Source organism: Aphidius gifuensis, linkage group LG1, assembly GCF_014905175.1.
Source record: "Aphidius gifuensis isolate YNYX2018 linkage group LG1, ASM1490517v1, whole genome shotgun sequence".
In the NCBI taxonomy this organism is placed as follows: Eukaryota; Metazoa; Arthropoda; class Insecta; order Hymenoptera; family Braconidae; genus Aphidius; species Aphidius gifuensis.
In genome coordinates, this window is record NC_057788.1 from 22,768,822 (window position 1) to 22,783,017 (window position 14,196).

The window sequence follows — 14,196 nt, forward strand, 5'->3', positions numbered from 1 at the left end:
TTTTGACTCCAATGACAAACCGCAATGTAATCATTTTTTTACTTTTAGTCCTGGTACTAATGGTTGTGTTTGATGAATGACATCAGTACTTGCTAATTTAATCAAAATGATGGATTAGTTTAAGCAAGGTCATGGACAAATAAATAAACATACTCACCATCATGTCTTGTCAACTAGCGTCAAGACTTTTGTCATTTTTTTAGCCATAATTTTGCCAATTTTTTACGTACACTCTTTGTATAGCTAAAAACACAAAGAAAAAATATTAAATTAACACTTTATTATAAATATATTTTTCAAGAGACAATTAAAAAAAGTAGATAATTGAATTTATAGTTACATGACGCTATAGATATTTTTTTAACACAACTTACTATCTTACTATTTCATAATGTTTGCACACGAACCCAATGTCCTTGAAAGTTTTTGGCGTTCTTAGCTCCGATAATCTTGACATGACTATTTCATTTCGAAATACTCAAAAATCAGCACTAAATTGTTGCAAATTATATTGGCAATGCTATTATTAATCATTTCGATCAAAATTATTTATTGTTAGATAAGATTAAACTATTAAATAATTACGTAATAAAACTTTTGACAATAATGACTTGCAATGATGACGTGGCAAATTATGCGGCCATTTCGATGAAATCATAGAGTGGGGATAAGTTTAATGAACGATAACTGCGCCCTTAGCGCCAGCAATAGATACTATCAATTTTGGCGGTCAATTATTCAAAAATTCAAATTGATAGTACCTGATGCCACCGCTAAGGGCGTAGTTATTAATTAATTAGCTTATCTCCACTCTATTATTTTATCAGAGCGGCCGTATAATTTGTTACGTCATCATTTCAAGTCATTTGCTGTCAAAAGTTTTTTAATTATTTAATAGTAACCTTATCTAACAATAAATAATTTTAATCCAACTGATTAATAACAACATTGTCAATATAATTTGTAACAGTTAGTGCTGATTTTATTCGAATGAAATAGTCGTGTCAAGATTGTCAAAGCTAAGGATGCCAAAACTTCTAAGGACAATGGGTTCGGTGTAAATAGTGGAATAGTAAGTTGTATGAAAAATATGTGTAGCGTCAATCGTCATGTCACTATAAATTCAATTATCCACTTTGTCACTTAAATGTGTTTATAGCTATATACAAAAGTGTACGTAAAAATTGGAAAAATTATTGCTGAACAATATGACAATAGTCTTGATGCCAGTGGACAAGACATGATGGTAAGTATGTTTATTTATTTGTCCATGACCTTGCTTAAACTAATCCATCATTTCGAAAATTAGCAAGTACTGATGTCATTCATCAAACACAACCAGTACCAGGACTAAAAGTAAAAATGATTATGGTGAGTCAAAATCGTGAGGCAGTGCTATTAATTGAAAGTACTACATACCAATTGTAACTGAGTTAACTGCAACATTGTTTTTAAACTAAAAGAATGCTTAATGCTGGTATAAATAATGAGGTATATAGTTTTTTAATCAACAGTCGTTTTGATTCTGAATCATTTTAATATATAAAATACGTGAAAGTAGAAACAATATTAGTGAGTGTACTTGACAATTAGATAGTGATACACTTGAACCATCAAGAAAAACAATTTGACATTTGTATGCTAAAATATTTATTATACTTTGATCAGTTAAAAAAAATTAATTCAAAGTATCGTAATAACAGATTTTTTTATCAATTGAACTAAAATAAAACATTTTTTTTTTTGTGACATGTTTGCACATATTTTTTTTATCGAAATTAAAATAATGGGAAGCAAATGAAAAGTAGTAATAAAAAAAAATAGATTTTTTTTCAACTGAATAGCGAGAATAAAGAGTTGCAAAAAATAAAAATAAAAAATACTTTGATACAAATGGTCACCATGACGATGGCTATCGATTTCCTCATCCTCTTTTCAACAGTATCCTCAGTATTCTCCCAATTTTTATTTTTGACTTATCTTCTATTTTTTCATTTTACCTTTGCTTGATTTTTTTTTTTTATTCATTCTCCCGTCATAGCCGTCGTTACCGGTCTATTATTTTTCACGTTATAAAAAGTCACCCACTGGAATTCACTTTTACAATTAAAACATAAATCATTTTCAATGATATTTCAATCGAAATTCAAATCGGCATTTTCTTTTGTCATTTATAATTTTTTGCAATTGATGGTTTAAGCAAAGAATTTAATAACTTTTATATAATATATAGATTCATAATATATAAAAAGAAAAAAAAGGTTGAAATGGGATTTAGATTATAAATTGACATTAAATCGACATGAATCGGATTTTCATGTCTCAGGGCTATTTGAAAAACTTGATATATTTTATATCATAAAAAAAAAAGAAATTTTAACGATAAACCATCTTTTGCTGCTGCCCTTTGAGGGACCATTTTTTGTTTCCCTAAAATAACATTCACGAGATACTGATAAACTCCAAAAAAGTTAAATATTTGAAAAGCAAGAAGAAAAAAAAAATTCTGATAAAACCTATCAGTACTGTTAACACAGACGACAACTCTGTTTACACATCTCTCAACAGCTTTAAGCCATTTTCTTAATTAAGTCAACTTAAGTGCACTATCAACTGAAACAGTCAACTCGTTTACTGATGAATCTCAATCAAAAGTTTTTACCAAAATTAGCCATTTAATGTGATTGAAATAGAATAAATTTTTTTATTTTTTTTTTGCATATAGCTTATTATAGTATTAAATTTATTAAACTTTTTTTTTTTGCTCTTTAAATATTTGTCTTTTTAAAAAATTTCATATTAAATTTACAAATGAAAAAATGAATATTATTTTTTTGCTTTTAAAATTTATTCTATTGCATCGTTAATTTCCATTTTAATTTTTGTATATTTTCATTAACCTAATATTTTTAATTAAGTAATTAAAAAAAAAAAAAAATGTATGCTGGGTTATTTACTAATTGAAATGGCCCAAAAGCCCGAATCTTTTGTGTCTGCAATGCGTCGACAACTTGAAAAAGCACAGCTGCCACCTCAGCCCTCTTTATATGCCTCTCAGTCGACTCCATACTATATACCCTCCTCCTGATCTGACTCGCAATACACCCGGAAACTACCAAAACCCGTGCCAAGAATTTAAGATACCAAAAATCTATCTGAATTTCTACATTTAAGAAAATACTTTACGACAATGTACATTTACAATTTTTATTCATTTACATATTTTTATTATTATTGTCATTTGAAAATTGATTGTATAATTTAATTTTGTATTCATGAGCCAGAAATTTAAATTATTTCACTTGAGTTATTGATTTTATTTTATAAATATATTTATCAGTATATTTATAATAATTTAATGACCAAATTAATAATAAGAAATTCGATATTTTAAAATATCTTTGAATTGTCAATCGTGAATTAATTAATAAATTTATTTCAAGCATTTGAATTATTCATCAAGTATATTTATACTTACTTTTATTTTAATTTTAGATAATACTAAATTGTATAATATAAAAGATAAAAAACAATTGATATAAATTTAAATCAAAATAATTATACAAGATATAATTTAAGCAGAAAATAGTACAACTTTGTATTGCCTAGACTCTCGATATATATTAGTACACGCAATTTGTTGGTATGTGAACAAACCATTTACTTGGCTTGTCATAAACGTTACGTGCTTTCATGAGTTGGCTATTCAAGTGTTCAAATAAAATTAAAAATTCACAGTATATATTCTCAATCGAATAAATAGAGCAATGGACAGAAAAAAAAAGCAATTAAAAAAATCATATGACGATAAAATAATGCAAAATTTAAATTATAAAATTGATAGGTTTTTTTTGTCATTAATTGATATTTTTAATTTCACTTTTTTTTCTTGTCTATTTTCAAATGTAAAAATATGAATAGCACTTGAATGCTAGAAATTGCTCAATGATATAACGAGAAAAATTTTAGGAGACAGGTCACTTGCGTGTTTGACTGACTCCCACGAGTCTAAAGATATATTAACTGGTCTAACAACCTATAAAAACCACAACTGTGCCAATAAACTTTAACTCTATACCTACATACATGCATTATATTCACATACATTAAAATTTCAGAGATGCAAGTTCATTTACTATTCGTGAATTAAATTCACAACATACTAAAACTTATTTTTTTTACGAGGTTTACATAAATTCTTTTGAACTATACAAAGTCCTACGAGACACTTGCTTAATTTGAAAAAATAAAATTCTCAACATTTTATTTAACTTTTTAAAAATATAATAAAATAGTTGAAACTATTATTTTTTTTTTAATTACATCATTAAAATACAAGTGTGATTGTATGTTATTTTTTGTTTTAAATTACTTCTTATGCTGTTATTTAATTTAAATATAAAAAAAAACAATTTTTAACATGTTTTTTTTTTCTTTTTTTAGATATATACTCTAGATAAACTAAGCTGTTAACATAAGCAGTTTGATGGACACCAGAATAAATTTAAAGAGAGTATCCTGTGAAAAATTATCAACTAAAAAAATCATGTTGAATTGTTACCATAGATAGGAAGATGCAATGTCTAATGCTACAAAGGTGACACTGTCAAATCCATCACGTCTTTATAAAGCACTTGCTTGTCTTGTGCTTGCGTTAATTGCTTTACAATATATATTGAGTGGTGGACTTGACACACGGCCTATTGAAGGACTATTTTCAACAAACGGAACAAGGTTTGTGGAACATATATGTCTTTAATTTAATTAGCTCATTAAAATAATGAGTACAATTCGTTACAACTGCGTAGGTCATTGATATATTTAATTTTTTTTATTTCTAAATAAGTGGTAATAAATTAGCCAAGTTCATATGAAATGTTGATAATTTAATTATCTTGTTAATATTTGTCAAACAAATTTACCATATTGTTTTTACTTTATCATTCTCTCTCTTTCTATTTAAGTGTTTCCTTTTTTTTTCATGAGATTACTTCGTGTTTATTAATTGTTTATATAAAAATGTTTTTTCTCGCATTTATTATTTTTTCATATCTTTAAACTTTATTGTGCTCTTTTTAAATAAATATTTCCAGACTCTGATTGATAAAACAAATCACTTCCCTTTAATTTTCATATCAGTTGATAATTCAAATTAAGTTTTTATATTTTAAATACGCATGATAAAAATATTCAAGTATTTTTTTTTCCTTTTATTAATACATTATTAATATCTATATAAATAAATTAATTCGAATATTTTTTGTGTTTATTGATCCACGTAAATTTCGCACGACATGCTTCGAATTGACCACATCATCGCAATATAATTTATTAATTTATTATATGTGTACTGTGCGTGTTCTATAACACAAATTATATATATCATTTCCGTAGTAAAAGGGACGGGATATTATTTGACTAATAAACGAGATAAAAAAAAATTATGTACGTATATAAACTCTAGAGTAAAATACCAATACCGATTAGAGACAAAAAATAAAAATAACTCATAATTTGCTTTTTATCATCACCAGGTATTTTCTATTGTTCGAGTTTTATGGCTAAATGTTTTTTTTTTTTTTTCATTCTTGTATTTTACTGTTATACGATGAGAAATAATCGGAAAATTTATTTTAACGTGTAAAGTTATGATCTACTAGTGAAAATGGAAAACAAGGTGTATAAAAAAAAAAAAAAAACATACCATTTAAAGTTTATGTTAGTAAAAAAAACTTAAATAAATAGTTAAAAAAAAAAAAAAGAATATACACTATAGCATAGTAACAAAAACAAATAAATAAAAAAGGTAAAAAACGTGGTCAGAAAACTGCGTTTTGGACATCAGGCGCCAGTCTGACTCAACAAAATACTTTTCCACTTGTTTTTTTTTTTTTATTTTCTGGTTTTTTCCACTCAGACAACTTTACTCCTCCTCTCCAATATTTTCATCTGGTGAAAAACTTGTCTCGACAACTTGTTAAAGTCAATTTTTTTTTCCTTTTTTTCATGCAATATTTACTCTTGTAAACTATCAAGGTTTTCAACAAAAATTTGACAAGTGTAATATAATATATATTTGTATAAAATATATACACACCCAATAAACATTTTTAAAAAATTAAGAAAAAAGAGTTTGCGCATTGGCTGATGATTGAACACCAGAAAACATCGATTGGTATGATCCAATTAAATTAAATTCCATTAAGGGTTCATTGAACGTTCGTTCGTCTCGTTTATCTATATCAAAAGGTCCAAGCAAAGCTAACCATCTCTTTCCCACAAAAAAAAATAATTCATCTTTGTTAAAGAAATAAAAAAGAATTAACTTTAAAGTTATCATACAATCAATTTACATTAAAATCATAAATAACATAAAATAAATATAACTCATATTAACAATTAAAATTGATATTGCTAATAATAAAAAATTTTATAGACCAATCATGCAATAACATATAGTATTATTATATATATAATAAGAAAAAAAACTTTTATGACAAAATAAATAAATGAAAAAATGATAAACAAGTTCGGTTTTGATTTTAGATCGTTGGATGCTTATTGGCTATAGCAAGCTGTTTTGATATCACAAATATCAAAACAGCAAAGTTGCATATCTTTGTACACATTGATTATGTATAGAGAGAGAGAGGACATTTGGGTACCACAACTCTGAAAGCAATAGCTTGAATACCGCGACGTCGCAGACACCACAAATTGCTGGTTGTGTCGTCGTCCACCTTGCTTGTTGTGTACAGCACATTTCGGTTATTTGGCTCGATATATGCCATCGTTGCTTTTCTCCTATCACATCGCTATTTAAAAGCTCCTCATCATCTTGATGATATTACGTACATGTATTATAATATATTGAAGTTATCTAACAAGCGGCTGTTTACCAGTTATAACCATTCACTAATATTCATCGGATGAACCAAGTCAGCAGTTTACTCTGACACTCAACAAATGCCAATGTATTTGTGTCAATTTATATGTATATTTATGTACACTTTATATTTTGCATAGATATATTTTGCTGATATTGGTAAATTTGGGTATCAAAGGGTTGACTCTAAATAACTTACAAAATAAAATTTTATAACTGTATATAATATTGATCGAAAATTCATGAATATAAGAAAATTTTTTTCTTTTTTTTACTTTGAATTGAATTTACTGTGAAATTAAATATGAAAAAAGTAGAAAAAAATTCAAATCTAGGCGTTATTTACCAAAGACCATTCAAAGAACTTTTATTATTTTTTTTTTTTTTTTTAGATTTTTATTAAAATTTTTATTTTTCTTTTTTTAAAGTCAATTTTGAGTTTTTATGTGCTTGGTGTATTATATGAAGCTTGAGGCCTATATATATGTATAATGCATATTTTTTTTTCCAAAGAAATATATAAAATAAAATAAATAAAAATGATACAACAAAGTATAGTCAGGAAAATATTTTCTATACCTTTAAGGTATTTTCTATTTTGGATAAACATGTCATGTACTTTCAAGTTATGATTTTTTTATATTTTTCTCATAAATCTTGTATATATTTGAAATTTTCTTGAAAAGTAAAAGAAAAAAAAAAAAATAATAATAACAATACATATAGCTTTACTTTTTGTAAAGAATATTTTTTCGAGATGCATTGGAAATACCTATTGCAATGTCAAACTTTTATTAGATATGTTTCGATTTTTTTTTCTTCATTTTTCCTTGGGGTAAAGCCAGAACAAAATAGAACAAGACAATGACCATATCATATGACCTATGGCGTTAAAGATTCATAGATAAAAAAACCAAAAAAAAAAAAAAAATAGAAACAAACAAGAATATAAAATATCGTAAAAAAATATTATTTTTCATTTTTACTTTCGAGTGAAACATAAAGCAAGAGTTTAAAATATAAAAAAGATGTATTGTATACCTAGGCAGTTAACATCTCTACAATTACGATTATATGAACAAAGTTTTTCCAAGATTTATGACATTGCCGAGTAAAATTATATTTTTTATTTCATTCAAAAATAAACCAGTTAAATTTACAATGTATGTACACCAATGAATTTATCCTATTTTTATTTCTCATCCTTTCTACTGTACATATCCCTTTTTTTTTTTTTTTGTTTAAACCTCTTTCCCTTGATTAAATTACCCTAATCGGTAAAACAAAAACATAAAAGCAATTTTTATTATGTTGCTTTTGTTGTTCTACTTTTACTATAAACATTTGTAAATGAAAATATCATAAATAATTTTATGTGACTATTTGATGGACACATACACATATAGATCAACATATTTTACCCTCATTCTTTGTTAAAATAATAATAGCAACATGAATGAAATTTATTACAAAAGATATTTGTTCACGATTTCATCGACTGGGTATTTCATTATTTATATTTTGTTATTTTCATTATTTATTTATTTGGTTTATAATAATAATAAAAAAAGAAATTTCAGTAATAAATAAAATCAAGTATTGTATTTGACCTTGATATATTAAAAGAAAAACAAATATTAGGTGGAATAAAAATTGAAATATATTTTAGTTGGGGTAAAATGACATTTCATGTTGACTTTATGCAAGTTTTAAGTAAAATAAAATAATAGCAGAAAGATTATTCGTGCAATAAACTATTCGTGTATTCGATGGTATATATAGAATACAGAGATAAATAAAAGGACAAAGATGTCCTTTGTCTTATTAGTTATTTATTTATTTTTTTAACTATTTAAAGCTACTAGAAAATTATGTCATAGATAAAAAATGTAGGTGACCTCATGTAGTACTCATGAATACATACTTACATTTATGTAAAATGAGTGTACGTGTGTGTTGAAAGATATAAAAAGCTTCAGTTGCTTCCTGAGTGTACGATATTGACTAAAAGAAAAGGGAAAAGATATTATCATAAACCACTATAGTATATGAATACCCTTTGGGTTATAACTAGACGATGAACTATCTTTGTATGAATTTTTTGAAAACTGAATTTAAAAGTTTTAAAATATTATTATTTAAATTTAGATTAATACATTTAAATAGATGGCGCCAAACTTGTTAACTCAAAAAATACCTCTTTGTCTGTTCTATAACCCTGATAAAACAGCCGTCTTCTATCTATGATATTTAAATGTGTTTACCCTATAGTTCTGAAAAAAAATGGCGCTGCTTGTTCAAAAAATTTCAAAATATATCGAATACCTCTTTACTCATTCTATGCGTTCCTGATACACGAAAATTTTTTTTTCTATCAAATTTCAAAAAGTTTGTAGAAAAAAAAATTTTTTGAGTATCAGGAACATAGAATAAGCAAAGAGGTATTCGATATTTTTGAAAATACCTCTTAGCTCATTCTTTGTTCCTGATACTCAAAAAATTTTTTTTTCTACAAACTTTTTGAAATTTGATAGAAAAAATAAAATTTTCGAATATCAGGAACATAGAATGAGCAAGCAGGTATTTTCAAAAATTTTAAATTCGAAATTTTTTTTTTTTTCAAGTGAGTATCAGGCAAATATAAAATCGAGGAAGTAAATTTTTTAAAATACCGAATACTTCTTTTGTCATTCTATGTTCCTGATACGATTCAGTAAAATTTTTTTCTAAATATATCAGGCTAACAGAAAATGGAAAAAGTAATTTCCAAAGTTTTTAATTATAATTTATCAGAAATGTAGAATGATAAATTGAATTTTTCAAATACTTATTTAACATATAATACTTTTTATACTTAGCTTATGTTATTTTAATTATTCTATGTATCACTTTGAAATATTCTTTAAAAATCATGGTTTTTGACCAGGAATATAGAACAGGCAAAGAGGTATCTTAAGTTTTATTATTTAATTCTTTTTATATCTTATGTCATCTTAATTATTTTATTATTTTATATATAAATGGTTAGTGAGTAACGAAAAAAGTTGGACCTGTAACTACTTAATCAAAGCACAACTATCTTTCAGCTATATTATCTTTTTTCTTTATCTACATTGTAAATGTCAAACAATCCAATGTTTTTTTGGAATTGAAACACTTGTAAATAATTACTAACAATTTCTATTTTTATTTCACTCATAAATAGCAGTCTCTGATTAAAATAATTAATCATTTGATATAATATATAGCATAATATATAAAATAGCTCAAATGAAATTTATCTGAATGTATGTTTGATGAATTCAATTAAAATTGATCAATCAATTACTATCTGCAGACAGTCTCAATAGTCTTAGTTCATGCTGGTATATCCAACGATGCTTAATGATGCAATTATTGAGTGTCACATCATGCGCTAGTCAATCGACTGTGAGATACTATATTTGACTTTGAGAAATCAATCGTTTCAAGTATCATTAATATGACCTTGTTACTTTCTCAAAATAACAAACTTTGAATGTTGAATAATTTTTTTTCTAAATATTTTATATACATAAAAAGGTCATACCTAATCTATTTTTATATTTATTTGTTTTTTTGTTATTTTTATTTAAAATAAAACTTTATGTTAATTCTTTTTGTTATACTTTTTTCTTACTTCAGGTATCCTGAACATTCGCCTAGACATCATCAACGTGGTCTTATAATTTACGGAGCAGAAACAGTTCAAACATATCCAACAGTAAATGTAAACCACACATCAACAACAATAGTATCACCCCTTGTTGTTGGACTTCACGACGTCAATAATGCTACAAAGTTTGATACAAATACAACGAAATTTATTCCTCCTCTGAATAAAATAATTTTCAATTCAACTTTACAACAAAGATGTCCTCTAATACCTCCAAATCTTGGTAAACTTTTTATTTAATTAATTTTTAAATACATAACAATACTTATTATTTGCTATTGAAACAATTAATATTTATTAATTTATTTTAATTTAACAGTTGGACCACTTGCAATACTTAAAAATCCACCAGAAATGTCTGTACTTGAAACAAGACTTAAAGATGTTAATCAAGGTGGACGAGGAAACCCAAAAGATTGTGCATCACGTCATCGTGTTGCAATAATTATTCCATATAGAAATCGTTATGAACATCTTGTAACATTTCTCTACAATTTACATCCAGTACTATTGAGACAACAAATTGATTATCAAATATTTGTTGTCGAACAAGAAGGTAATTTTCTAATAATTTTATTATCGGCTATATACAAAGGAAAATAAATAATGTATTTATTTTCTTCTTTGTTTTCTCGTAAATGCAATTATGGGGAATTTTGTAAATACAGCTAGCGTCAAGATTGATAAACGATGTTGAGTAAAGAGGGTTTTAATTAGGAAGACAGAGGTCATATTGGCTAATGCCGGAAATGTCATGGGAGTACTCATTATTATTGTTAATACTTTCTCAACGTGATACAACTGATAAATGTCGAAATTTCATTCATCAATATGTTCTGTATACTATCCTAAACTTGTAATTAATTTTTGCTTAATTCGTGTTTATTTATTTTTTACTCAAAAAATAAATAACGACTGCAGATGACTGTGATAAATGTTCAACTTTCAGCACACAAATAAAAAAATATATTAAACATAACGAATACGGAAATAAATCAAGAAGCAAGTAGCGAATAATAAAAAAAAAAGAAAACGATCTTGAACTGAAAGAAAAATGAACCGAAAAAAAAATTATAATAAAGGCCATGTTCTTCTGATAAAAAAGAATGTCTGATCACGTCGTTGTAGAGCTCGTAAATCCCTGTGTAATCTTGAACTCGTTAACCAGCAGCGATCCAGTCTCAAAAGATCGTAAAATATTTAGTAGTTTTCATACTGTAATCTGAATGATAAAAAATAATTTTTTAACGATTATATAATAATTTTTTGATAACTATTATCTTTTGATTATTTACTTTTAAATTTATAATTTAATATGACAATTTAAAATTCCTATAAATATAAATTTACTAACAGTCAAAAAGCAAAATTTAAAAAAGAAAAAAACAATTTAAAATATAAAAAAATAAGAATGGTAGTATAAAAAATACTCAAGTTATTTTTACATGAAGATGAGGTAGTTTGTAACCCAGGTAAAAAATGAAAATAATAAGAAAAAAAAAAAAGAAATAAAAATCTCAAGAAACTAAGCTCAATGATGTGGTGTAAAAAAAAAAAAAAACTTGGCTTGGAGCTTTAACACACGCGCATGACCCACATTCAATAAAGGGTGACATAGCCGAAGCACTGCAGCATAGAATGAACTCAAAATTAAATGACAAACTTGAATAATATCACTATATAAATGAAACAATTTTTAAAATCACTACTGATGAAACTACATTGAACAGAGAATGTCATCTATATATTTTTTTATTTTTCATATCATTATTGTCTTAATATTAAAATTTACATAATAACATCATGTATATATGATGAATATTTCATGATATAAAATTATATAATAATATAGTAAAATAAAAATCAGTATTATAATATCAATGATAACAATAATTTCAGGTACTGGACAATTTAATCGTGCAATGTTGATGAATGTGGGCTCAGTTGAGGCATTGAAAGAACGTCAATTTGATTGTTTTATATTTCACGATGTTGATCTTCTTCCTGAAGATGATAGAAATCTTTACACATGTCCAGAACAACCAAGGCATATGTCTGTTGCCGTTGATAAATTTAGATACAGGTTTTTGTATTTTTTTATTAATTCTGAAATTAAAATTAAATATAGAGATTAATAATAATTGTTATTTTTAATTTAATAGATTACCATATGCAGATTTATTTGGAGGTGTATCAGCAATGTCTCGTGAACATTTTCAAATGGTTAATGGATTTAGTAATGCATTTTGGGGATGGGGAGGTGAGGATGATGATATGGCTAATAGAATTAAAGCAAGAGGTCTTTACATTTCTAGATATCCTGCAAATATTGCAAGATATAAAATGTTATCACATCAAAAAGCCAATCCCAAAAGGTAATATAATTAGCATTAAAATAGAAAATATAAAACTAATTTTTTGTTTTGATTTTTTATTTTAGATATGAAGTTTTAAGATCAGGAGAAAAAAGATTTACCACAGATGGTCTTAAAAATCTTCGCTATGAATTGATCGATAAGAAAAAATTCAAGTTATATACCTGGCTTCTTGTTCGATTAGCACCAATGAAAAAAAAAAGCTGATGGTTACCCTGGTTTGGTTGAAATCTCAAACCAATTTAAAACTTCTGCATTTATCTGAAAAAAAATAAATGAATCAAGTCAGTAATTATATAACACAAGAAAAAAACAATCCTCGGGTAAAAAGAAAAGACAAAAACTTTACTTAAAAAATCAAAAACGTCTAGCTGAGTGATTAAAAAGCAAGTAAACTATAAATGAATAATTAAATAAACAAAGAAAATTAAAGCGCTTCAAGAACAATAATAATAATAAAAAAAAAAAAAGTTGAGGGGATGTTTTTTTATATATAGCATCTCATTTTATCTTAAATCCCATATTTTTTTAACGTCCTAGTAGTTAGAATGTTTATTGAGTACCGTTTTACTTAGAGCGTGCCAAAGTTGCATTAAAAAATAATGAATATTATATATATATTTGAAAAAATAAAAAAACATAAGTCAATAAGACGAAAAAAAAAAAAAGAGCAAAAGGAAATGAACTGTATAGTGAATTTATTAAGTCATGAAGAAACAATGCTGTGGTGAAAAAGTCAATGAACCAAGAGAAATATTATTAGTTTTTCTTTTTTTAATTATTATTATAAACAGCCAATTAAATATATCATTGAGCATATTTTAATGTCTAGATAATAATTTCGTTGAGCGAATTATGTATATATTTTTTTTTTCTTTGTTGTGATTATATAATTATAAGTAATCTTTGATAAGTTAATTAACAGTCAAGTTCCTTTCTTTTTATTTATTCAACAAGTTCCAAGTATTTTTTTTTTTTTTCTTTGTAATACTCTGTTTGCATAAAAAAAATAAGTAAATAAAAATTTCAAAAATAATGCAAACACAATATAAATCTTCTTAATATCAATAAATAATTTTTAAGAATATAAATTATTTATAAGACAATTTTTTTGAAATTAATTATACAAATATTAATATTTATTTATATATTTTATTTTTTTGTAAAAATATAAAGAGCTTATTATAATTATTATTAGCTGTGAGATAATTCACGCTTAAATAACGGTTGGCAAAGACAAT

The 14,196-nt window shown here is 25.5% G+C and overlaps 1 protein-coding gene across 1 annotated transcript in view; it reads left to right on the top strand.

Moving 5' to 3' along the window:
• Positions 1-13,798, top strand: part of LOC122853912 (beta-1,4-N-acetylgalactosaminyltransferase bre-4-like) — a 44,821-nt gene extending 31,023 nt beyond the window's left edge. Inside the window, exons 2-7 of the mRNA XM_044154323.1 lie at positions 4,444-4,734; positions 10,550-10,803; positions 10,900-11,136; positions 12,480-12,663; positions 12,743-12,955; positions 13,021-13,798. Coding sequence (XP_044010258.1) covers positions 4,580-4,734; positions 10,550-10,803; positions 10,900-11,136; positions 12,480-12,663; positions 12,743-12,955; positions 13,021-13,162 — 1,185 coding nt within the window. The 5' untranslated portion in view covers positions 4,444-4,579 and the 3' untranslated portion in view covers positions 13,163-13,798. The remainder of the gene's footprint in view (positions 1-4,443; positions 4,735-10,549; positions 10,804-10,899; positions 11,137-12,479; positions 12,664-12,742; positions 12,956-13,020) is intronic.
• The last annotated feature ends 398 nt before the right edge of the window (positions 13,799-14,196 follow it).